The sequence below is a fragment of the Dryas octopetala genome, chromosome 8 (assembly GCF_963921425.1).
Source record: "Dryas octopetala chromosome 8, drDryOcto1.1, whole genome shotgun sequence".
NCBI classification, from domain to species: Eukaryota; Viridiplantae; Streptophyta; class Magnoliopsida; order Rosales; family Rosaceae; genus Dryas; species Dryas octopetala.
In genome coordinates this window covers 19973833-19999596 of record NC_141373.1, presented here as the reverse complement: position 1 = coordinate 19999596, position 25764 = coordinate 19973833, and the positions used below count along the sequence as shown (strand labels likewise).

The 25764-nt window shown below is 36.7% G+C and overlaps 2 protein-coding genes across 3 annotated transcripts; one reads left to right on the top strand and one right to left on the bottom strand.

Annotated features, from left to right (window-relative positions):
• The first annotated feature begins 1831 nt into the window (after positions 1–1831).
• GTA2 (global transcription factor group A2) lies at positions 1832–9910 on the top strand. Of its 2 annotated transcripts, none has more exons than XM_086254178.1 (22): positions 1832–2353; positions 2972–3210; positions 3301–3444; positions 3579–3740; positions 3812–3895; positions 4152–4222; positions 4331–4688; positions 4801–4956; positions 5063–5160; positions 5275–5323; positions 5394–5546; positions 5627–5770; positions 5884–5977; positions 6116–6274; positions 6354–6402; positions 6488–6582; positions 6742–6820; positions 7780–7834; positions 7927–8044; positions 8162–8305; positions 8908–9008; positions 9566–9910. In XM_086254178.1, exons 1-22 carry the CDS (start codon positions 2011–2013, stop codon positions 9809–9811), a joined length of 3141 nt encoding a protein of 1046 aa, XP_086110304.1. In that variant the 5' UTR covers positions 1832–2010; the 3' UTR covers positions 9812–9910. The 2 variants fall into 2 exon arrangements, with proteins under 2 accessions (XP_086110304.1, XP_086110305.1); XM_086254179.1 differs by having other exon boundaries at positions 1833–2353; positions 8911–9008.
• Positions 9911–11577: 1667 nt separating this feature from the next.
• On the bottom strand, positions 11578–14248 carry LOC147277869 (alcohol dehydrogenase). Its single transcript, XM_086252812.1, has 10 exons — positions 14093–14248; positions 13825–13961; positions 13650–13696; positions 13181–13506; positions 12973–13055; positions 12796–12871; positions 12524–12585; positions 12337–12432; positions 12052–12213; positions 11578–11894 (listed from the first exon to the last, which is right to left on the bottom strand). The coding sequence occupies exons 1-10, from the start codon at positions 14127–14129 to the stop codon at positions 11778–11780; spliced, it is 1143 nt and encodes a 380-aa protein (XP_086108938.1). The 5' UTR covers positions 14130–14248; the 3' UTR covers positions 11578–11777.
• Between the last annotated feature and the right edge of the window lie 11516 nt (positions 14249–25764).

The window sequence follows — 25764 nt, the reverse complement described above, 5'->3', positions numbered from 1 at the left end:
TGAGGTAGCTTGTCTTAAGAAGACCAGCCAGACACAATCTGCAAAGGCCCTTGTGGATCATCCATATGCCCCCAGTAATGCTCAAACCTCCACAGCAGGGCACAATGAGCAAGCAACTTTATCTGCAGCAGAGTTGCAAGATTAGATGGATCAATTCACCTTTATCATGCACTAGAAGTTTTTGCTAAGTGAAAATTATGAGTACTTGTATTACACAAAAATAGAGAATGACGAGACATTGGATGATCATTGGTAGAGAGAAGCCAACCATGATAAAAAAAATTTAAAAAAAAGTAGCTTGTTGTTTCAAGTTAGGGAGTGTGGATTAATTAATATGGGTACCGATTGTCTAATGGAAGCTAAATGATATTCTCTTTTCTATGTTTGTTCTTGGTCCATAAAATATCAAATTTACATAAAAGAATTATAAATAAAACATTTTTACAAACACCTAAAGTGCACAACTTTGACCACAAAAAGACAAAGCACTTCAACTATTCCACACTCCCAAATCATTTAAAAATCCAAATTACAACACAGCAAAATACCTAGAATCTAACAAAATTCATAGTATATAACAACATCCAAAATTCCTAGTTATCTAACTAAGCAGCTGTTGCTCGAAGGAGATGATGAAATAGCTAATTCTCTGTGCAGTTAACCAACGAAGCTGTTTATTTGTCCTCTCTAGTTGGTGAAGTAGGGATGTGTAGAGATTTTTCCTTCATAGCAAAAGACAAATTGTAGATCTAAGACTTAAAAATGGATTTTTCGATGTCCATTCGTCTTCTTTGGCCGATGCGGAATGTTGCTCTATGGCTTAGGTGAGAGTAAAAAAGGTTAGTCGTTTGACCAGTGATTGTTGTTGCCTTTTTTTTGGCTGGAGATCGATGCTGGAGACGAGTAAGCTAGAATGGTTGAAGTGTAGAATTTTTTTTTTTTTTTGTTTTCTTCTCTTAGTTGGAAGAACAAAGAAGAGGAAGAAGAAGGGACTTGATTGCGTGAAAGATTTCACATCATTTGGGCTTTTAATTTAATTAATTTTTTATTTTGATATAATATTGTTAAATCTAATAATTAACTTTGTTAAACAGCTGTTAAATTAGTGTTAAATGATGAGACATGTGTCAAAATATAAGCAAAGGGATATAGGAGGACAAGAAAAATGGGGATAGATGATCTGGACTCATACAAATCCTATGTTGACACACATGTTTTTATATACGAATCACTAAATCAGAGCAACACATCTTCTAATCTTATGGTTAGGGATTAAAGATGGCTCAAAGTGTTCGATCACTTGACACAAACAATTTGATTGTTTTTGAGCGGTTTTCGTACTCCTTATATGTCATCTTATTTTCTCATTTGTGCTTTATCCATAAGAGCATTTTCAGTCATTCTTTAAATTTTTTCCCAAATTTAAATTTGAGAAAAAATAATATAAAATAGCTCAAACAATTTACTAAAATTTCTCCAAATCAAGTTGAATGAATGAGGCTTCTCAAACTTATAATAGTCAAATTTTAGACTAAAAACTCAAACAAAAAAAGGATTAAAGAAAAATTTCAACTTTAGTATTGGAAAACTCTTCCAAAATCTAAATTTTTTTCCTAACTTAATTTCAAATTGGAGAAATGTATAGGAACAAGACTGAGAGATGCTATAATACAACTCAACAATACAAAGTAAATTGTATAAAAGAATATAGATTGAAGATATAAGTAAAAACAAGACATAAAAGAGAGTAGGGACCAAAGTACGAAACCAAAGAAAGTTGCGAAACCTCCGATCCGAATACAACAGGCTGAGACAAAGTTACCCACATCCCAAAGCCCAATTACTTCAAAACGAAGCCCTTTTCTTCCACCAACGGTTGAGACAAAAAACAAATACATCAACAATTCAACATCCACATCCCTGACCTTTGCCATTTGCATAGAGAGCGCCACTACACTCTCTCAGAAAAACCCTAGAACCCCAAATTGATCCCCTGCATCTCACACAGCCATGCCCCGTCGAAGAGATGAAGATGACGACGATATGGAGCCAGAGGAAGAGGAGGACTACGAGCCTGTAGACGAAGAAGATGAAGAAGAGGAGGAGGAGGAGGAGCGAGGAGGAGGAGGACGAAGGTCCAGTCAGAAGCGGATGAGATCGGAGTTCATTGACGACGCTGCAGAGGAGGACGATGACGAGGAGGAAGAGGAAGATGACGACGATGATGAAGCCTATGGTGGCGGTGGTGGGAGTCGTAAGCGCAGGAATAAGAGGCCCTCTGGGTCGCAGTTTCTCGATATCGAAGCTGAGGTCGATAGCGATGAGGAGGAAGAGGAGGATGAGGGAGAGGACGGTAGGCGCTCTGCTTTTCCTTCTACTAATCTCGTCTTTATTTATTTATTTATTTTTTTCAAATTGGATTTTATTTTGAGATTTTGGGGATATGAATGGAGATTTTGGTTTTAATTACGGTTATAAGCGATTTGGGGTTTAATGAATGTCTTAGAATTTGTAGGTGGTGAATTTCTGGTAATGAATTGTGATTGATTTGGGAATGGTTGTGGATTTGTATTGTGGGTTTTTCTTGGTTATGATTGTACTGAGGTCCTTACAAGTATTTTGTCATTTACTATTGCCCATTTAAGTTTTAATTGATTCAACAATTTCTGTGCACTGGGAAAGGGAATTTGAGATTCGAATTTGGTGTTAATCAGATTGGAGACGTAAACTTCCTTTTATTAAATTGAGTTCAATTGATTTTGCTAGGTTTTGCTTTGAATCAGGGTGTGATCGTTGTTATTAGGGTTTGTAGCAAACATTGCAATTCTCTCTTCAGGATTGTATTATGATTTTTCCCCTTTAGGTGGGAATGATTATGTAAATAAGAATCATGATGGTTGTCTCCAGTGGATCATTTTTATTTATGTTCTTCCTGTGTATTGGTGATAATCTTATTAGAATCTCTGTGCAGACTTCATTGTCGACAACGGGGCTGATCTACCTGAGGAAGGTGATGGTAGAAGGATGCATCGTCGCCCATTGCTGCCACGGGAAGAGGAGCAAGAAGATGTTGAAGCTCTTGAGAGGAGAATTCAGGCGAGATATGCTAGGTCAAGTCATACAGAATACGATGAAGAGACCACCGATGTTGATCAGCAAGCTCTTTTACCTTCTGTTAGAGACCCTAAGTTGTGGATGGTGAAATGTGCGGTATGATTAAATCTCTTAGCATGATATAATGTACATGGTTGTCTTTAATTTTGAGAGAATGCTTATGATGTCTGTGCACATGCCTGTCAGATTGGTCGTGAACGAGAGGTTGCTGTTTGCTTAATGCAAAAGTACATGGATAAACCTGAACTACAAATCAGGTCCGCTATTGCTCTTGACCACCTGAAAAACTATGTATATGTTGAAGCGGAAAAAGAAGCTCATGTGAGGGAGGTATGTTTGGCACGCCAGACTATGTGATGATTTTACATATTGGCACGGCAGAATATGTTTGGCATTGTACGGTATGGATTGATTTTCTGTTTGATTGTTGCATTTGTTTGGATGGTGCTTTGGTTTGATTTCAGGCTTGCAAAGGTCTGCGCAATATCTTTAATGGCCAGAAAGTAATGCTTGTTCCTATCAGAGAAATGACTGATGTTCTTTCGGTTGAAAGCAAGGCAATCGACCTTTCTAGGGATACTTGGGTCCGAATGAAGATTGGGATATATAAAGGGGACCTTGCCAAGGTATGGATTGTATTTTTGCTTACTCAATGTCTTATGACTCTTTATCTAAACCCCAAGCTTCTTTTCTACAGGTTGTGGATGTGGATAATGTGCGGCAGAGAGTAACAGTAAAATTAATTCCAAGGATTGACTTACAAGCTCTTGCAAATAAACTGGTAAGGTTTTCTACCTATTTTTGGTATTTAATTGAGTCTCACTTTCTCAGTCTTATATGTGTACATGAGCAATCTTTTTGTTTTCATACCTCTATTATGTCCATTCATTGAGGTAGTGACCAACTTAAATAAATTTATAAGATTTTCTTTGTCGTATTATTCCCATCTCCCTTCCCAAGCACTAAGTATCCTATAGTGTAGTATTATCAATTTATCTGGGTCTGGATAATTTTGAGATGATTTATTTTTGATACAGGAGGGCAGAGAAGTTGTGAAAAAGAAGGCTTTCGTCCCTCCTCCACGTTTTATGAATATTGATGAAGCTAGGTAATACTGAACTCATTCGTATTACATTGTTGTTTCCACTCAGTTTATGTGTAAGTGTAGATTAACTATTTGCCCTGTTGGTCCCATATGTTTTTGTACTTTGCTCAGAGAACTGCATATTCGGGTAGAGCGTAGACGAGATCCGATGACGGGTGATTACTTTGAGAATATTAATAGCATGATGTTTAAAGATGGTTTTTTATATAAAGGAGTATCGATGAAATCAATTAGTTCTCAGAACATAAATCCCACTTTTGATGAACTTGAAAAATTCCGGAAACCTGGGGAGAATGGTGATGGCGATATAGCTAGTCTGTCAACTTTATTTTCAAACAGAAAGAAAGGACACTTTATGAAGGGTGATGCAGTTATCGTTGTCAAGGGAGATCTCAAAAATTTGAAAGGATGGGTTGAGAAAGTTGACGAAGAGAATGTTTATATCAGACCCGAAATGAAAGAACTCCCAGTAAGAATGCATTACTTTTTCTTTTTGGTGCTTTGTTTTTGTAAAAGAGTCCTACTGATTCACTGATCTATTGTTGTGACCACTTGTTCTTATGGTGGATTTTGTTTTGCAGAAAACCCTTGCCATAAATGAAAAGGAGCTTTGCAAATACTTTAAAGAGGGAGATCATGTGAAGGTTGTATCTGGTGCTCATGCAGGTGTAACTGGTATGGTTGTTAGTGTTAACCAGCATGTGCTCAACATTTTATCTGATACGACCAAGGAACATGTGAGTGATTATGTTCTAGTTATTTAGGAGCAAAGTCGTGGACTTCAGCAATAGTTTTCTACTAAAAGGGTAATGTGTAAATGACATGATTATTTATTGTTTGCAGATCCGTGTGTTTGCTGATGATGTCGTGGAGAGTTCTGAGGTGACATCTGGTATTACCAAAATTGGGGACTATGAGCTTCATGATCTTGTGCTATTGGAGTAAGTTGCTATTCTGTGTTCATAAGTCATCTGTTTGTTTATATCATGTTGTGTTTGGCCAATTCTATATCATGTTTTATAATTTAACTTTTAGCTGTGTCTGATTTTGTGCAGTAATAATAGCTTTGGCGTAATTATACGCGTAGAAAGTGAAGCATGCCAGGTATGTAATCTTAATTTACAATTGTCTGATGCTTCCTATCTCTGTTTTCTTATTTTTAATTGTGTTCCAGGTTCTTAAGGGAGTTCCCGATAGACCTGAGGTTGCCCTTGTCAAATTAAGAGAGATCAAATGCAAGATTGAGAAAAAACTTGATGTGCAAGATCGTTTTAAGAATACAGTATCTGTGAAAGATGTTGTGAGGGTTCTTGAGGGCCCTTGCAAGGTGAGTTGACATCTGTATTTCTTGCTTGATCAAGATTTCAGAAATCTCAGGCTATATAATCACTGCTTTTGTCATGATAGGGGAATCAAGGTTCCGTGGAACACATATACAGAGGAGTCTTGTTCATTTATGATCGCCATCACCTAGAGCATGCAGGCTTTATTTGTGTTAAGTCCCATTCTGTTAGTGTTGTGGGAGGATCACGCAATAATGGTGGTAGAAATGTAAACCCTCTGTGCTCTTTTTCTGTGGATCTGAAATCTCTCTCATGGATTTCATTTTTGTTATCAGTTCTGAGTATTGATACTTCTATCCCACTCCTATGTCTGACTTGTAGGGTGACTCCTACTCAAGATTTGACCATCTCAGAACTCCTCCTCAAATTCCCCAGTCCCCAAAAAGGTTTTCTAGAGGAGGCCCTCCTACTAACTGTATGTTCCAGATGTTCAGTGCTCTCTATTTATTTATATTGTGAACAAACTCTCCTTTTTCTTCTTTTGTCACAGCCTATATTTTTAGCTATATTTTATTGAACAATTTTGTAATTAGTTCTTACGTCTATGGTTAAGATGGAGGAAGGAATAGAGGTGGACGAGGGCATAATGGATTGGAAGGGACTACAGTAAAGATTCGCCTGGGTGCCTATAAGGGCTATCGTGGACGTGTTGTTGAAGTTAAGGGACCAAATGTTCGGGTTGAATTGGAGTCCCAAATGAAGGTTGTTACAGGCAAGTTTATGTGTGGGATTTTGTCTCCTTGGTTATTTATCTATCTTTTTGGGCCGTAACACTGTTGTCTTGCTTGCAGTTGATCGGAATTGTATTTCTGATAACGTGGCTGTTACAACACCATATCGGTAATGATAAATTTCACATTTTGTTTTTGTTTTGTTTGGTTTTTAGCTTTTACTTCTTTCCAACTCATATCTAAATTTTGTGCAGTGATACACCTCGCTATGGTATGGGAAGCGAGACCCCAATGCATCCTTCTCGTACTCCGCTCCATCCTTATATGACTCCAATGAGGGATGCTGGAGGTGTTTTATTTTGAACCTTGTGGTTCACCTTATTTAAGAAACTTAATGTCTTTTATAAGTTCTGATACTTATTTATTCTTTTTGTACCGTATCGTATTTGGTAGTGGCATGTTTTAGATGATTGATTTATTTGTTCATCTTTTGTATTCCTTCTTGCAGCAACGCCTATTCATGATGGCATGAGGACTCCTATGCGTGACCGAGCATGGAATCCATATGCACCTATGAGTCCACCAAGGTGTGTGCTTGAGTAACACTAAATTTCCTTTTTTTTTTTTTTAGGATAAAGTGGAGCAAGTAGTTGAAATAAGTTCTGCCGGACATAGTTAGATTATGCTAAGTTGAAGATTGGTTCAGCATAAATGAAATGGAAATCCTGTCTTGTATTAAGGGATGGATCATATAACCAGTTTTTAAAGTTTGTATGATTAAATTGTTTAACTTGATTATTTTGCATGTGCTATAGGCGCAAGCTAAAAACAAATGGGGGTATGATTACATGATTTATGATTGCAGAAAGTAGTTGGGGTTATAGGGGTTTAAATGGGGAAGTAAAGGTCTCATAAAAATGGGTTAATAAAAGGGCCTGATTTGGAGTAGCAAATAGGCAAAATCAGTAAAATGGTGATTATGTGATCACTGAAAATTGTGGGAACAGTAACAAGGAGAAATGAGAAATAAAACAGAGGGGAGAATGAAAGAAACCATAGGTACTCAATTTCATTAGCCCTCAAAGGAGAAAGAGAGAAACCACAATCGTGGTCATTACCTGTACGCTCATTTTCAAACACTAATAATCCATAGGGTTTATCTTTTCCTCAATAGGAATCAGATTTAATTAGGACTCTAAGTGGCTATGAAATTAACTTGAAGGCCCATATAAAAACCAAAATGAATTAACAACTGCTAAAATAAGACTCGTGGACCGCATTTATGGCATATATACAACTATTTTAAAGTTATCAATATCCTTGGATCAACAAATTTAATATAATGTAAATAAATACTACTACCTTAATCATCTACCGTGGGTACTTATTGTAGACCAAAATGGATATTACTCCCAATAAATCGTTATGTTACTGTTGTATCTTCAACTACTCAAGACTTTATAGTTTAGTCAGATAAATGTGGTTTAGGAAGCCAAGTGTGCTTGTTACTGATGTTTCTTTTGAACTATGATGTTGAGAAAATCAGGGATAACTGGGAGGAGGGAAACCCTGCTTCTTGGGGTGCTAGCCCACAGTATCAGGTTAGTAATTAATGCATAGTTGGCCTGAGTTCGCATTGAGATGCAGCTTCAGTCTTTTTCTATGTTAAGTAACTGTAATGTTTGGTTTTCAGCCAGGAAGTCCTCCTTTGCGGACATATGAAGCACCAACTCCTGGTTCGGGTTGGGCTAACACTCCTGGTGGAAATTATAGTGAAGCTGGAACACCAAGGGATAGTAGTTCTGGTTATGGTACAACTTTTAGTTTTTGTTTCATTCAAAATTTGTGTGCACACCTCTTTTTAAATTTTAACTCTCGAGTTGCTCGTCTTTCTTCTTAGAGTAGTTCATTTTATGTTCCTGTTGCAGCAAATGTTCCAAGCCCTTACTTGCCGTCGACTCCTGGTGGGCAGCCTATGACACCAAACTCAGCATCCTATCTTCCTGGAACTCCTGGAGGGCAGCCAATGACACCAGGGACTGGTGGTCTGGATATGATGTCTCCTGTTATAGGTTTGAGTTGCAGTTTTTCTAAATATTCACTAGCATAAAATTACAGTGCTCAATTGAAACTCTTATTTTCCCTGTCCATAAAAATAAAAAAAAACTTGTGTCCTGTTGTGAACTGGTGGTTAGGGCCACCCACTTATAAAACAATGTGTTTCCCATTTTGATGGGAAATGGGAGGAATAAATTTTTACTGGAAATCTGAATTCAATATATGCATATGCATAACTATTCTCATATCTGGATGTGAAGTTAATAACTTCCGAATTCAGTACCGATCAATTGGCACCGTAGAATTTGTATTGGCAGAAGCTACTATGCTTTGATCAGCAGCAATTGCCCCCTCCCCGGGTTCGTTTTTTTTTTTTTTTCCCATTCCCAACATGGGTGCTTACTTTTGGGGTGTAGAATCACCATTAAAACTTAGTTGAACAAGTGCCAATTGCTCGGGGAAGACAATTTTTAACTGCTGATCCCAGTCTCCTGCATTGGAATTTACATCCGGATAAGAGACTGATTGTGTATATGCATATATATATATAGATATGATTATTTGGCTTTACTAGAGCTGTATACCTCCATTTGAGTTTTAATCTATCATCTCGTAGCAGGTGGGGACAATGAAGGACCATGGTTCATGCCAGACATATTGGTCAATGTACGCAATTCTGGAGAGGAAACTACTGGAATTGTCAGAGAAGTGCTCCCGGTATGTTTTTAAATCATGCTCCTGATCATTTCTATGTTGCTTACGAAATACATTGGGATTTTGACCTGCAACAGATTTGAATATGATGGAATTTTGTGATGTCTACAAATCATCAAACTAGAAATAAGTTATAGTACAGTCATTTGTCTTTTGATTTTTTGATTTTTTTAATAAGATAATACATTTAATTGTAACTTCTGTTGAGATATGTTGTAGCTGGAATAAGAGATAGAATCATAGAAATACAGTATATGAAAGTGTTTTGGATTGTCACTTGAGGAGGCCTTCTGCAAGTCACTATGAACTGAGTGTCTAAGTTTTTGAGGGCAAAGAAAGCTGGTTATGTGAATCACGATTGATGTGGTGATATGGTTATCACCGTTAGTATTCCAGTCCAATTTCTAAGTGTGTGTGCAGCTATATTTATTTTATTTTAGTTGCTCATTCTTGAATGATCTTGTTGCAATGTTTTCTGTCATTGAAATAGATACTAAGAATACTATTTTAAGTACCTGTGTAATTATTTGCGATACTGACAATACTATTTTGTGGTTCAGGATGGCTCTTGTAGGGTAGCTCTTGGGTCGAGTGGCAATGGTGAAACCGTAACTGCACTTCCTAATGAAATGGAGGCAGTGGTACCGAGGAAAAATGATAAGATCAAGATCATGGATGGCTCCTTGCGTGGTGCCACTGGGAAGTTGATCGGTGTGGATGGCACAGATGGAATTGTCAAGTTAGATGACACTCTTGATGTTAAGATATTAGACTTGGCTATTTTGTCAAAACTAGCCCAGTCATAATTTTGGTGGGAACAAACAAAAATTCATAAATGTAAATTATCATTGTTTCTTTTATTTTTTGTAACCTTTTTCTTTTTGGGAAGCAAGATCCATTTGTAATCTTTTCTATTTATTTATTTTGTCACCACTATAAATATTTAAAAAAAAATAGGGGATGGTGAACTTTACAAGCTTACGGGGAAGAGCGTAAATGTCTTGCCAATGTTGAGTAATCGGATCAAGGGTAGTTTTGTGGCATATTATATTCTTAATAGGAGTTGCCAGAGTTTTGATTATGTTTAGTGTGGGGGCAAACTAATCAAGAGGGGTCAGAAATTAGGGAGGAAGATTTGAACTCACAAAAACGGAAACATTTCTATTTGGTATATTTGTATTCCTACCGTGACGGTATAAAAATAAGATTAGAAAATAGAAATGTATAAATTAGTGTGAAAATTGTCCAAAAAAAGAAAAAAAAACAGTTGATTAATGAAAGTTAGAGAATGGTTTATGCTTTTAGAGCATTTTGGTATATGGTAGGATTGTCCACTGATATTTAGGGCCCATCTGGCAACGTTTTACAAAACAATTTTTTAAAAACTGTATTGTAAAATGAAAATGACAAATTAAATTTTCCATTCTCAAAATATGAGAAGGCGTTTGGTAGCGTAATTAAAAAGCAATTATAAAACAAAAATAATGAAAACACATTTGATATTAACCAATTATTACAACAAAATAATTATATTCACAAAAGATATTAATTATAAATTATTATTAATCAATTTCATAAAATATATAATTAAAAAGAAGAGAAGTTTATAAAACCCAACCCACCTCGGCCGGCGCGACTACCTTGGAGGTGGAAGAGTTGTTGGTGGCCGTATTATTAATGAAGACAACACTGCAAGCAACTATGATCTAGTTGAACAGATGTATTTTCTCTATGTAAAAGTTGTTAAGGTTCGTGAGCTTCCTGTCATAGATGTTACGGAGAGTCTTGATCCGTTTATTGAAGCGGGAATTGGAAACTATAGAGGGATTACAAAGTAAATATTTTGAGAGATGGGAAGAGAGAAAAAAAGAAAAAAAGAAATAGAGAAATAGAGGAGAGATGAAGAGAGATGGGTGAGGTGGGCAGCGGCGGGGGGTAGGGCTGCCGCCGGAGGTGGGTCTGGCTAGGTGGGGAGGAGGTGCAGATCACATGTTTGTTTTTTTTTTTTTTTTTTTTTTTTTTTTTTTTCAGTTGTAATTTTTTTTTTTTTTTATTCGTATCTGTGTTATCTATGTTTTCTAAATTCACTGAAAACATCATTTAGTCGTTTTCTGAATTTACACTGTAAACTAGAAATTCTATTTTGTGTTTTTCAAAAACTATTTTCTCAATACGGCAACCAAACACATTTTTGTTATTTTTTGAATTTGTAAAATGAAAAACCGTTTTGTAAAACGTTATCAAACGCACCCAATTAATAAGACTTCTTTTGTATATTCAAAAGTAGTTATGACTCCACCATTGTTTTTGCTCACATACATGATACATTCCAATACAATAAAATTCCAGTACTCACATATTGCTCTAGGAAGTAAGAAGATTGTTTTTTACCTAACAATGGAAGTACAGCTGTTGGTTTTAAATGATTGTACCCAAAATTGGTAGAGATTTTTCCTATATACTAATTAGTATGCCAGCTCAAATTTTACAGAAAATATAACATTTTATATTAAACAGTAATTTTATAACCTTATGTAAGGCAGCACCAGTAGAGTAATGCATTAGTACACGCTTGTAATGGGCAAAGAGGTTGACTGCTATTTATTAATATGCATGTATGTTCACTGTAACTGTCCAACAGAAGCTAGACATATACAGTATGAAAAACAGATTCATCACACTCCCATTACATGAAAACCAAACTTCAAAAACAGAAAATACATTACACAATGGAAACTGAGAATGTACGCACAAAATCATCAAAGATCAACTTCATTCCTCCATGTGAATTATGCATCGAATGCCTTCCCCTTTGAGCATGTACTCAAATGCCTTGTTGATTTCTGAGAATGGGACTTGGTGGGTGAGGAATTTTTCTATCTCCAGTTCCTGCAACATTGAGTTTGCAATTGATGAGTGCATAAAACCAGTGCTGTACTACCAAAACCACTCATAGGTTTATGGCTTGAAATAAGGAAGAAAATTTCTAAAAACAGTTTTTGAATCTTGAACCAAGCTGGGCCTTAGCTTTAGCTAGCTAGCTTACCTTGTTCATGTACTTCTCCACAACTGAGGGAATGTCGGTCCGGGGCTTGTAATTTCCGAAGAAGGTGCCCTTCAGAGTCCTCTCATTCAGAAAGTTCACTGGATGAGTCTTGAAGACAGCATCTTTGTGGGGTACTCCCACAAGAACCGCAACACCCCAACCCTGAAACAATAGTATTGTGTTCATCAGCATTCCATAAATTGATGAGCCAAGGAACATTTTCTAATTACTTATAGCACAACACATGGGATTGTTAATAATGAACACAAAAGATTACGAACATACATCATGGACACATTCAAATGCAGATATCATGGCCTCAACATTTCCAGTACATTCAATGCTTCTGTCCACTCCTCCATTGGTCATGTCAGCAATCACCTAATAAGAAATCCATATGAAAGCTCCTTCTTTAGTAACATGTTTAGGTACAGGGAATGGAATAGAAAAAGAAGTCCAGCAACAAACCAACCTCTTGAACTGGTTTTTTGTGGTCTTTTGGGTTCACAAATTCGGTTACACCAAACTTTTTTGCTGCCAATCAGAAAGTTCAAATTCAGAAAGATATTGAGAGTGTTCCAATTGCCAACAGGTGAATTAAAAAAAAAAAAAAAAGAGCAGATAACATATATTTCCTATGAATGAGGCTTCCAAGTCAAGCCTATATCCTGAAATGCCAGAATAATAACCAGGAAAAAACAAAGAAATACTAAATTAATTTTCATTTAGGATTGTATATCTCACCTTCTTCAAATCTGCTGGCATTCAAATCAACACCAATAATTCTTGAAGCCCCAGATATCCTGGCTCCTTCAGCAGCCTGAAAATTGCACCAATTAAACATATATTTTCATATCATACATAAACACAAGCAGTGGAAGTGCCATTTTAGCAGATAGTAAGAGAGACAGAGAGACTCACTGCAAGGCCTACAGCTCCCAATCCAAAGACAGCCACTGTTGATCCCTTTTTTGGTTTTGCAACATTAAGAGTAGCTCCCAGACCTTAACAATTACCCCCAAAAATTAAATAAAATGATTTTAAATACTGAACATTAATTGAAACTTAGTATACATCACACTATCACAGCTATATATGCTGGCACTAAATAAATTAGCTCTGTATATACCTGTGGAGATTCCACAACTGAGGACACAGACTTTGTCTAGAGGAGCCAAGGGGTTGATCTTGGCAAGGCAGCCAACATGAACAACAGTGTACTCACTAAAGGTGGAAGTCCCAACAAAGTGGTATATGGGCTTGCCTTTGATTGAAAACCTTGATTTCCCATCACTCAGCATCACTCCCCTGTCAGTGTTTATCCTGAGGAGGTCACACATGTTGCTCTCCTCTGATTTGCAGTGAGCACAGTCCTTGCATTCCCCAGTGAACACAGGGAGGACATGATCGCCGGCTTTGAGATCCGTCACGCCCTCACCAACACTCTCCACAATCCTAATTGTGGACAAAATACCAGAAAACCACATAAGTTATAATTGAATTATACATGATTTTGGAAAAAAAAAACATGGAGAAATTAAATAGAACTTTTCCATGTTCTACTAAATCAATAACATGTTGATAGAAAATTCACATACCCTCCTGCCTCATGACCAAAAATTCTTGGGAACAAAGGGTGTTGCCCCTGCAAAATAGAAAACCCATTTCAAATTTGGTGTGGTATATATGATTCTTGCACTATATTGAAGATTGTTAAATCTTTGCCATCATGATCATGAAAAAATCTGCTTAATTAGGCAAAAATAATTGTACCTTCGCTTCCCAGAAGTAGACATCAGTATGGCACAAGGAAGTATAAAGGATCTTCAAACGAACTTCATGTGCCTGTGGTGGTGCTACCTCCACTTCCTCAATCACCAATGGCTTCCCTGCTTCCCATGCCACAGCAGCTACACGAAGAAAATTAAATTAACCCTTTACTCAAAAAAAAAAAACTCAGAAAAAAAGAAAAAAGAAATAGCCTGATCGTATCCAAATGGGTACAACTCAACACCATTTCTAATGATAAAGTCTATGATACCTCTGCAGCAGATGACCTGTCCAGCAGTACTCGACATTCTTCCTTTTCTTCCTCACTAACAATCCAAGAAACTGAAATTGAAACTCTGAAAGCTTTGTAGTATCTGACAGACTTGTAAACCGTTTGATATTTTGCTCTGGTGGGAAATAAAGCCACCCTGTTGAGGTATATATATATTCCATAAAAGAAAGAGGGGGCTGAATAAATTTAATATATTAAAAATATTATAGTAGGAACGGATTCTTGTCCCATTCGATTAGACTTTTTAACATTCTTTATTTCCATAGGATATAATACCACAGGCTAAGCCAAAACCATTCCTTGATTTCAGTCCCTGGTTTTACATGTTGGTTAACACTTTTGGTGGATTTGCTATGAAGTGTCCTCAAAGAAAATTTTAATGTTGTTCTTAGAAAAATACTTTCTTTTGTGGTAAGATTATCAATTTCCAAATAGGAGTGAGCCATGGTCGCCCATCCTCAACCCAAACAAAATATGATAGTAACTAGACTAAATATTTCTATAGTAGTAAAACAAAAATAACGTCATTTTAAAAGATCTTAACATTTATTCTACATATGTCTTTTTGATATTTAATATTTAATTTAATTTTAAACACTTGGATGATTTTTTTTTTTTTTTGATGAAAGACTTTTATTATTTCGGAACATTGAGAGAGAATAGAACTTGTGACATTCTCTTAATTCATTTCCTCTGGATTTTGTTTTCCATATTTTTAATTAAAATAATAGAAAGAAAGAAAAATGATATTAAAAAAAAAATTTGATTAACTCCAGTGATTAGAGGAGGAGTAGAAAATTAGGTTGATATTAGGATACATCAAGAATTCAAAACCTTCGAATAAATAAAGAAGTTACCAATGACAGAAGAGGAGGACTAGTGGTATTACTCTGGTATTGGACTTGAAGAATTCAATACCTTCTAATAAAAAAAGAAGAAGTTACCAATAAAGAAGTCACCGGTTTGGATAGTATTATGCATAGTAAGTTCCAATTTAAAATTTAAAAACACCCAATTACACCCAATAATTTTCGCTCCAATGTGGCCTCGCTGTTGTTTTTTTTTTTTTTTTTTTTTGGTTTTGTCTAAATATGATAAAGAGAGATTAATTTGGATATTGATAGAAAAGTTAAGAATGCTGTACCCCGTGATAGAAACGGACTGATTGGGATTGGACCGACAGCCAATAGCGAAAGTCATTGGTAAAAATATATATATATATATATAAGAATAATTTTCATAGCACAAGGTCTCTAGTGGGATAAAAGATTATGTATTACATATGCTATTTTTATGATGGATTCTCATTTTTGTTCCAACATATTAAACTGATTAAGCAAACAAGCAACTTAAACTGGGGTATGTTTGGTACATCGTATTAGGCTCTGGATAGGAATAAATAATCTATGTCAGTTGTTTGGTGTCCACTTGTATTATTTAATTACCTGACTATGTAAACCAGATTGGGCTTTTAATACTCTCCTTACCTGACTAACTAATACAACACACACACCTAGGATTAGATAATACACGCTTAAATTGAGAAAACAAAAACACGCTGAAAATCAACAGACGTTATTTTCATCTTCTTCTCCCTAGGGTTTTCTCTGCTATCTTCTCCACAGGTTCTTCTCTTCACTTTTCTCCAGGTATCCATCTCTCACTCTCTCTCTCTCTCTCATACTTTCTCCAATATGCTTCTTCTCTGTTCTTCTCTTTGTTTATATATTTCCTCTTCTATGTATGATGTCTAATTATCTCTTCTTATTTTTTCTTTTAAATTTATTCAATAGATTATTTTATTACATTTTTTGGAAATTAGGTTATGATTTGTTCTTGAATAAAGATGTGCTTATATACTATGTAAAACGTATGATCCTAAGTTCTACAATTATGAGAATGAATTTCCTCATGTCCTCTTGTCCTATAGATCTTGGCAAAAACAAAAGAAAAAAAAATCTTGGTTGTATGAATCTTGCCAAAAATAATTTGTGTCATATGAATTTTAATTTTTACTAAGTTATCAAAGAATTAAAAAAATAGTCTGATCCGCTGCTATCCGACAGAGCACCAAACGCCTGATAATATTATGGATAAACAGTCAGTACTCTCCGGAATAGATTAATACTATCCGACATAAATTAGTCAATACAGTCCGACGTACCAAACGAGCCCTTAATGGTTTAGTGGTTTAATGTGTTAAATTAAATCTGCTGGTTTTGGAGAAGGTGGTTTTAGAAAAGTAGAGGAATATGCCTTTGTTCAAGGGATACATATCACATGCTACATCACTTTCCAGACAAATATATAATCCAACCCAGTTGACCCAAGTTGAGTTGCAACCTGCCCACCATGTTAGTCTACGAACTAATTTTTGTCTCCCATGAATTAATTAAAATGCCCCAAATTGGTCCGATCCATCAAATATGTGTCAACTTCCGTAAAAAACAGATCACGTGATGTACACGTGAATTTTTCGAAGGGCAAATAAGGGTTTTCACGCCATTATTGCATCCCCCTTTATTATTTTTTCCTTCTCTCCCCAACTCTCTCTCTCCCCAACCTCTGCCTTCACCGTTTTTGGGCTGATCCAACCAGTTGACGACGATCCTAGCGGTGAGAGAACCCTCTCTCCTGTTTCTCTTTTCCGGTAGGGTTGGTTTTCCCTGAAACTTGCCACAGCAGCGCATTGGAGAAGTCAACCCGATTGACTTCTCCGGCGACTTCATCGTTTTCGGCGGCGTCGAGACCTTCCACCACCCTTATCTTCTTCGTCTCGACGTGGTGAGTGTGATGGTGACCTCTAATTGCCTAGCCGACACTCGACGACGGCGAATCGACGAGGGAAAGGCCGTCGGCTTCCTCCTCCTTTTCTAGCGAAACCGGCGGCGATCTCGAGCCATCAAGGGTATAATCTCACTCATCTTAACCTCCTCTTGCTTTTGGGTGGATTAATGAGTGAATTTTTGCAGACAAAGAGGAAAGAGAGATATGTGAGGAAAGAGATATGCAGAGATTATAGAGAGAGAGAGAGAGAGAGAGAGAGTCGGGGAGAGATATGTCTCAAAGAGTTGACCAAAGGAATTCCCTCTGTGTTAGGATGCTTAAGCTTTCTCAAAGAGCTTACCAGCCAATTGATCAGGAACCTTGCCTTATTAGTGATTAGTATCAAACCCAGTGAATCCACTTGATCTAAACCCCTTGCATTCAACCTCTAGGTTCCCATTTCTGCTGCTTTTGGAATTCTCAACTTTTCTTAAATTGGCATGCTTTTCTGATTCCCCAATCTTTGAACTTTCCAGTCCTTCCGAGATTGCAGTTTCTTCTGCACTCTCATAGGGTTCTCCTTGTTCCAATCTTCATGTCTTCTTTGTGTGATTAGATATCAAACCAGAGAAAAAACTTGATGTGCTTAATACATGATCTTGTTGCCAACCAAGTCTAGATGTCTGTTCAAGTTCTGTGTTTGTTCCAGAAGACTCCGCTGCTAGTTGAAGCAATTTCTTTGCTGGAACAAGATTTACAATCCCTGGAACAAGATCTTCGACTTCGTTGTATCAATGACAAAGGGATCTTGTTGTTTAGTTCCGGTGTGTTTTTTCCGTCTAGTGGCCGATTTCGACCACTCTGATTTGTGAGGAACGACCTCAAAAATTTTGGAGGAAGCCATTTCTGCGTGCGACAGAAATGGCAGAAGTTGGAATCAAGTGGGTAATTTGGAAGCTTGGTGATGAGTTTTTTTATTTGGATTTTGGTTATTTTATTTTTTAATATTTTTGTGAAAAACCTGGTATGGTGTGAAAATTAAACCCTTATTTGCCCTCCAAAAAACCCACGTGTACATCACGTGATATGTTTTTTACGGACGTTGACACATATTTGACGGATCAAACTAACTTGAGGCATTTTAATTAATTCGTAGACTAACGTAAGACAAAATTAGTCCGTGGACTAACATGGGAAAACCGCCATAATAAGTGGACCAATGGTGCATTGCTCTTCAATTAATTACTTCTACATGTGACCCATGAGTATAAAATTTCACACTTAGAATAAATGACAAACTAGTTTTGTCACTGGACATAACCTCTGCATCTGAGTCTCAGCCTTCATTCAGATTGGGATTTGGGAACATTTTTGCTTTGTGGCTTTCATTGCTTTCACTGAGGTTTTTAGTGTTGAGTTGAGTTGGAAAAAATAAAAAATAAATTCTGGTGAAGCCATTACCGACCCGACTGATACAGACTTTATCGGTTGCCCCGACTCGTAACCGACCCACAAAGTTGGTTGTCCGTTGTAGAAAATTGCCAAACTCGGTTGGTCAGGTGGGTCAATTGTTTGGCCGATATAGGCCTGACCCAACCTAATCTCATCCCTACTAAGGACAGAGGGTGATGATCAGATGATGGATAGAGCCACATAAGGCGACGGTATAAAGAGGAGAGGATATCAGAGGAGAATAGAAAGGAGAGTCATTGTGAGCTTGTGAACACTAAGCGTCGATAATGACGAATGTTGTGGATCAGTGATGGCTATTTGGCTTAGCGATCGGCAGCTGGTGGCTCGGTGAGGACCTGAAGGTGGCTAGGGATTTGAATGGGGATAGATAGTAGAGAGAGTCGAGAGATTGAGTAAATAAAATTAAATATATAATATATCATAATAAATAATTAAAAATATAATATTACAATATAAACAGGTGGACAGGTTCTAAACGGTCAGTCCGAGACTAGAACCGAAACCGGCCCATTTAAACATCTAGTTGGGTTGACTACTTCTTTCGATATGTCTAAGTGTGACGTAGACCTGATTTGAGTCCTACATGTCGATCGGGTAAATGGGTCCGGTCGGTTTCATGTATACCCCTATTTCCAACCAATAGAATTAAATCCCTTTACTTGTTCGAAAAGTATTTGTATCACATTCCTATTGGACCTTCCATTGGGATTGTGACACTTGGAAAAATTCTGAAGGGTTGGACTACTTGGTGGACAATGAAACTCATCCTATAAATAGGCAAGGTTTTTTTTCATTCATTCATTGAGAAAAATCAGAGTCACAAGCTAGCTTGAAAAAGCTCTCTCCATTCTCTAGAATTTGCGGCACACTCTAGAAACCCCCCTCCCCCCCCCAAACAACAGGTGCCACACCTATTCTTGATCAAGAATTATGTGTTCTTGTGATCTTGATTAAGTCTTATTTATTTTTCTAATTAAATTAATCTAATTAATAATGTCATATTGGATTAGTTAATGAGTGCTTTGATTTTCACGCCAAAACTACTAAATGCTAAGTTGCAGGCCAAAATTTTAAAATGCCCGTTTTAGCCTTTTTTTTTTCCCACTGTGTCATTGTTCACTTTATTTACAAAATTGCCATTATTGCATTTGCAAAAGTTACATTTGCAGAATCTGCATCTCAATGGTAATTGAAAGAAACCTATATAAAACTTTAACATGGTAGACATTGTGGTTGTTGAACCACTATTATTGCCCCTACAATGCATTTGTAGAAGTTGCATCTCAGTGGAAGCACTATAGTTACTGAAACACCAATATTGCCCCATCAAACCATGCAGCAATACCAAATTCAGAGGCTTTCTAGGCTCTTGGAGTGCCAGACCTAAGCAAGCTAAGAAGCTGTTAAGGAAAGTAGAGATAATTGGAACATTGATTCAGTGATTTCAGTGATCTCCCTGTGTTATGATAGTCAACTAGTATTGATTGTCTTTCCTTTTGTATGAAACTGTAAATTAGACAGTTACTTAAGTCGATCTAGACTTTAATATAGGATCTTGTTTTCTTTTCATTGTATAAAAGTCTTTGTGCAGAATTATTACAACATACCAATTCAAAACCATATCAGTTTTTCATATGGTATTAGAGCCTGAACACTGATCGCAAATTTTTCACATTTATTTTTCCCAAACACCACCATGAGAGTAGATAGCAGTCTCACACCACCAAGTAGCCATGAACAACCAAAATCCCTCGGTCAGAGATCCAATCCAATATCTGACTATAATGTATCTTCACCCTTGTACCTGCATCATTCAGATATCACAACTACCACTATCGTTTTTAAGGCCCTTGTTGGAGAAAACTATCTTATTTGGAGTCGTGCTATATGCAGAGCTTTGGAATCCAAGACCAAACTTGTGTTTATAGATGAAACCCAAGTCAAGCCTATAGAAACATCTTCGAATCATGCTCAATAGATTCGCTGTAACAACATAGTAAATTCCTAGATTGTCAACTCTCTTTCTACAGAAATTTCCAATAGCTTAATTTATACTTGGGGAGCACTCAATGTCTGGACCGACCTTAAAGAGCGTTTTTCTCAAAAAAATGCACCTCATATCTTTGAGATACATCACTCTTCATCAAAACCCAAATATCATTGTGATTATTGCAATGCAGATGGTCATGCTGAGTCCCATTGTAGGAATAAATATTCATCCAAATACCATTGTGATTTTTGTAACAAAGATGGCCATTCTGATTGTCATTGCCGTTACAAAAGAAGGCAATAACAATCCATCATATGGCAATCAAACCAATAATTGGAGTTTTGCATTCAGAAGGATTAATTAACATCAGTCACATAAGTCTTCTTCTTTCACTACAGCTATGAATACCAGTTCTTCTACAGCTAACTCAGGCGTGACACTCACACAAGAAGAGTATAGACAATTCCTCTCTTTGCTTCCATATGGTAAAACAAGTCATCTGGCTAACAAATTTGCAGGTATTACATGTGGGTTTTCTTCCAATTTTCCCTCTTCTGCCTGGATAATAGATTCCGATGATACTAATCATATGGCTTCCAATTCATAATTGCTTCACACCAAAATTGTGCCCCTGTTAAATTACATACTGGACAAACTGCTTCCATCACACATATAGGAAAATCCATGCCAAACCCCACGTTACTTTTACAAGATGTTCTTTTTGCACCATCTTTCAAGTTCAATCTAATGTCTGTGTATAAACTTACAAAGTCATTAAATTGCTCTATTACCTTCTTTCCTAATGAGTGTATTTCTCAGAACCTAGTTACGAATAAGAGAATTGGCAGGGGTAGTGTACATGATGGTCTATACTACTTAGACGCCGGGGATGCACCACTCGTCCCCAATGTGACTGGTTCTACATTCGACCTTTAGCATTGGCGTTTAGGCCACCCTTCCTATTTAGTTCAATCCAATATTTCTCATGTTTCTGATTCAATTTCTTGTTCTCATAAGGATAATTGCTTAATTTGTCCATTAGCAAAACATTCTACATCGAACTCTTTTTTCCATTAAGTGTTATTTCAAGTTTCAAATGCTATGATTTAATACATTGTGACGTTTGGGGTCCTTATGCCATGCCTACATTTACTGGTGTTAAATATTTTTTAACTATTGTAGATGATTTCTAACGTTGTACTTGGATTTATCTCATGCGTTTTAAATCTGAAGCATCTACACATATTCAACAATTTTTTGCCATGGTCAAAACTCAATTTAATGCTTTTATTCGTCAAATCCTCACAGATAATGGGTTGGAATTTCTCAACGCCAATCTTCAACATTTTTTTTCTTATCCAAGGGCATGATCCATCAAAGAACATGTGTTGGCACATCTCAACAAAATGGCTTAGTCGAAAGAAAGCATCGTCACCTTCTTAATGTGGCACGCTCTCTACGCTTTCAATCTCATCTTCCTTTGCAATTTTGGGGTAAATGTATCATGACAGCTACCTATCTTATCAATCGTTTGCCAAATAAGGTTTTGGACAGTCACACTCCATATGAAATTTTATTTGGTAAGCGTTCCACATATATCCATTTATGAGTCTTCGGTTGCCTTTGTTTTGCGAATAACATCCTTCACAAAAAACATAAATTTGACAAAAGAGCAATATCTGGCATTTTTCTTGGTTATCCTCATGGTAAAAAAGGATACAAAATCTATGACTATGCATCCAATAAAATCATTACCGGATGTCAAATTTTTTGAAACTACTTTTCTTTATGCTACACAACTCTCCTTCACACCTATACCTCCTACTCAACCTACTGGAATACAACCCTTTATAGTGGACCATGACATCACCAATCTCATACCACTTTTACTTTTCGCTATACCTATAGATCCTCCTTCACCAGACATACACTACAACGCCTTCTTCTCCAACTTGTCCATCATCTTCAACTCTAGCCAATATAACGCCTTCCACCCCATATTTTCTCATAACTTCATCATTTTCAGCGGCTTCAGTTTTCTCTAACATTGACGCTTCTTATTCATTCTCTCCATCCACCCCTCTTATTTACAAGATTCTACGTCTCCTACTCCACCATCTTTTCCTCCTTTTGAGGAAGTTCTTGGTCCACGAATCCATGTTTCCCTAATCAAGTTACAAGATTACCACTGGTACAACACTTATGTCATCTCCTCTTCTCTCAATCAGGTTCAAAAAGGTACTTGTTAACCTTTATCTAACTTTCTTTCTTATGATCGCTTATCTACCTCTTATCATGTTTTTTTAGTCTCTATCTCTTCTATAGAGGAACCCATTTGTTATGCACAATCTTCCTTCATTCCTCACTGGTGTGATGCTATGCGTACTGAGCTTAAGGCCTTAGAGGACAATGCCACCTAGTCCCTAGTGCCTATTCCATCCTACAAACGTCCCATAGGGTGCAAATGGGTTTATAAAGTCAAGACAACTTCTGATGGTAGTATTGAGCGATTCAAAGCGTGCCTTATTGCCAAAGGCTACACCCAAATTGAGGGACTGGATTATCATGAAACTTTTTCTCCAGTTGCCAAGTTAGTCACTGTGTGGGTTCTACTTACCATCGCTATCTCAAAGGACTAGGCCCTTCATGAACTTGATGTCCATGAACTTTATATACAACCACTGTTCGAGTATGTCCGTAAGGGGGATAATCTTGTTTGTAAATTAAACAAGTCTTTATACGGACTAAAACAAGTGTCTAGGAAGTGGTTTGCCAAATTTTCTCATGCTATCCTTTTAGCTAGTTTTTCTCAATCAAAGGCTGATTATTCTCTATTCTACATGCATAAGGGTTCAACTGTTGTCTTTATACTAGTCTATGTTGATGATATTCTGATTACAGGCTCTGATGAAGACGAAATTTCTGGCCTTAAGCAATTCCTTCATCAACGGTTCAAATTAAAAGACTTGGACAAACTCAAATATTTTCTCGGCATTGAAGTGTCTCGATCACACCATGGTATTTGTTTGAATCAAGACAAATATGCACTGAAAATTATAAAGGATACATGGTTATTGGAGCAAAACTTGAACCATTTCCTATGGAGGAGAATTTGAAACTTATGATTATGATGGTAAATTACTTCACAATCTATCTAGATATCGTCGTTTGGTTGGGCGATTGATTTATTTAACCGTTACCCGACCTGATATTCTTTATGCTGTGAATATCCTCAGCCAATTCATGCATCAACCACGACTTCCACACATGGAGGCAGCCACACAGTTAGTCCATTATTTAAAGGATACTCATGGCCAATGTATTCTTCTGTATCCTCACAATGAATTAAAATTACAAGCTTTCTGTGATTCCGACTGGGCTAGTTGTTAGATGACTAGAAGGTCTAGAATTGGTTATTGTGTTTTTCTTGAAAAGAGCCAATTTCATAACAAAAAAACAACCCACAGTTTCTAGATCTTCTTTAGAAGCTGAGTATCATGCTATGGCTGTAGTAACTTGTGAATTGCAATGGTTGCGGTATCTCTTGAAGGATTTTGGAATATCACATTCATTCCCTAGTGTTCTCTAATGTGACAACAAAGCAGCTTTATACATTGTAGCCAATCCTGTTTATCATGAACGAACCAAACATATAGAAATTGACTGTCATGTTGTACGTGAAAAAATCCAGCAAGGAGTATTATGCACAGCGTTTCTTCCTTCTAAAGATCAGATGAGAGATATATTTACAAAGGCATTAGGAAATAAGCTTTTCTGCGGCTAAGATCCAAGTTGAACATGCTTGACATACACATAGGGCTGTAAATTGACTCGATACAACTCGAGTTTGTATCGAGTTTGGCTCGGGCTTGGTTCGTTTAAGCTCAGCTCATAAAATAAATAAGCCAAGCCGAGATTCACTTGTGTAAGAAACAAGCTAAGTTTGAGCTTTGGTATGTTCGGCTCGGAAAGCTCGTGAGCAACTCGTCCCTCCTTTCCTATAGCTTATATTAGGGCCTGGTATTTTTATTTCCTAGTTTGTTTTTATATTATTTGGTTGTGAGAATTCTACTACCTTACGTATCTTTTTTAATGAGAATTTTTGCAAGTGTTATAAGTTATGAATGTTTAGATAGAATTATTTGGTACAGTTGTATTTCAGGGAAACTATATTCATCTATATGGCGTTTTAAAGAAATCTTTGGTGCCAATCTAATTTAGTTAAAAATATAAATTAACTCTAAGTTGAATTAACATATTATAATGCTTTCAAGAAGAAAATATTCGATTCTCCTAAAAAAAAATGTTTGATAGAAATTAATATATTTTTTTAAAATAGTAGCTAATGAAATATCTTAGATAAAATTATGTAAACAAGCTCGATACAGCTTGAGTTCGTATTGGGTTCGATTTTTTTTTTTTTTTGGCTCGTTTGAGCTTGGCTCATATAAGAAACAAGTCAAGCCAAGCTTAAGCTCGAAAAATTTAAAACAAGCCAAGCTTGAGCACGATGGTATTCGGCTTGGATCGTTTACACCCCTACATACACGTTCCAACTTGAGGAGGAGTGTTAAGGAAAGTAGAGATAATTGGAACATTGATTCAATGATTTCAGTGATGTCGGTGATCTCCCTATGTTATGATAGTCAACTAGCATTGATTGTCTTTCCTTTTGTATGAAACTGTAAAATAGGCAGTTACTTAAGTCTAGGATTTAATTTAGGATCTTGTTTTCTTTCATTGTATAAAAGTCTTTGTGCAGAATCAATACAACATACCAATTCAAAACCATGTCCTTTTCTCATAGAAGATGCATCTCAATGGCAGCATTGTGGTTGCTAAACCACTATTACTTTGTCTAACACTGAACCATGCAGTTGTATCTTCAACATCAATACCAAATCAAGAGCTTTCAAGGCTCCTAGAGTGCGAGATTTTAACAAGCTCACTAATGTTGAGTTGGTTTCGAAGTTGCAGTATCACGCCATTGCGATTTACACTTTGATCAAGACATTGAAGATGACATAGGATACCATCAGTACTCTTGCCACCAATGAAAATTATGACCAGTACACTCTCATCTCCATCTCTAGCGTCATTGGCACCAACAAAGGATTCGATCAATACTCTTGCCAAAATGAAGGATCCAACAAAGGATCTGACCAGTACACTCCGATCTCCATCTATGTCTTCGATGGCACCAATAGAGGATCCGACGAAAGATCTACTCAGTACACTACAATCTTCATCTCCAGTGCTGCTTACGATCTAATCTCCATTAATAATGTTGGATGGTGGCAGCCAAGCCACACTTGGTGTGCCTTAATTTAATGCATTTGGAAGCCATAGCTAGGTAGCTCTAGATGGGTGGTGCAGCCTTATTTGAAAGAAATGAAGCAATCTCCAAATTGCACGTTAATGC

Excerpts from the sequence above, each read along its gene's own strand:
- GTA2 (XM_086254178.1), top strand. The coding sequence starts at position 2,011 with ATGCCCCGTCGAAGAGATGAAGATGACGACGATATGGAGCCAGAGGAA. Across the intron at positions 3,896-4,151 it reads AAGCTCTTGCAAATAAACTG|GAGGGCAGAGAAGTTGTGAA; the intron begins GTAAGGTTTTCT and ends TTTTTGATACAG. Across the intron at positions 8,306-8,907 it reads TATGATGTCTCCTGTTATAG|CAGGTGGGGACAATGAAGGA; the intron begins GTTTGAGTTGCA and ends ATCATCTCGTAG.
- LOC147277869 (XM_086252812.1), bottom strand. The coding sequence starts at position 14,129 with ATGTCGAGTACTGCTGGACAGGTCATCTGCTGCAGAG. Across the intron at positions 13,962-14,092 it reads ACAGGTCATCTGCTGCAGAG|CTGCTGTGGCATGGGAAGCA; the intron begins GTATCATAGACT and ends TTCTTCGTGTAG. Across the intron at positions 13,507-13,649 it reads TTTGGTCATGAGGCAGGAGG|GATTGTGGAGAGTGTTGGTG; the intron begins GTATGTGAATTT and ends GTCCACAATTAG.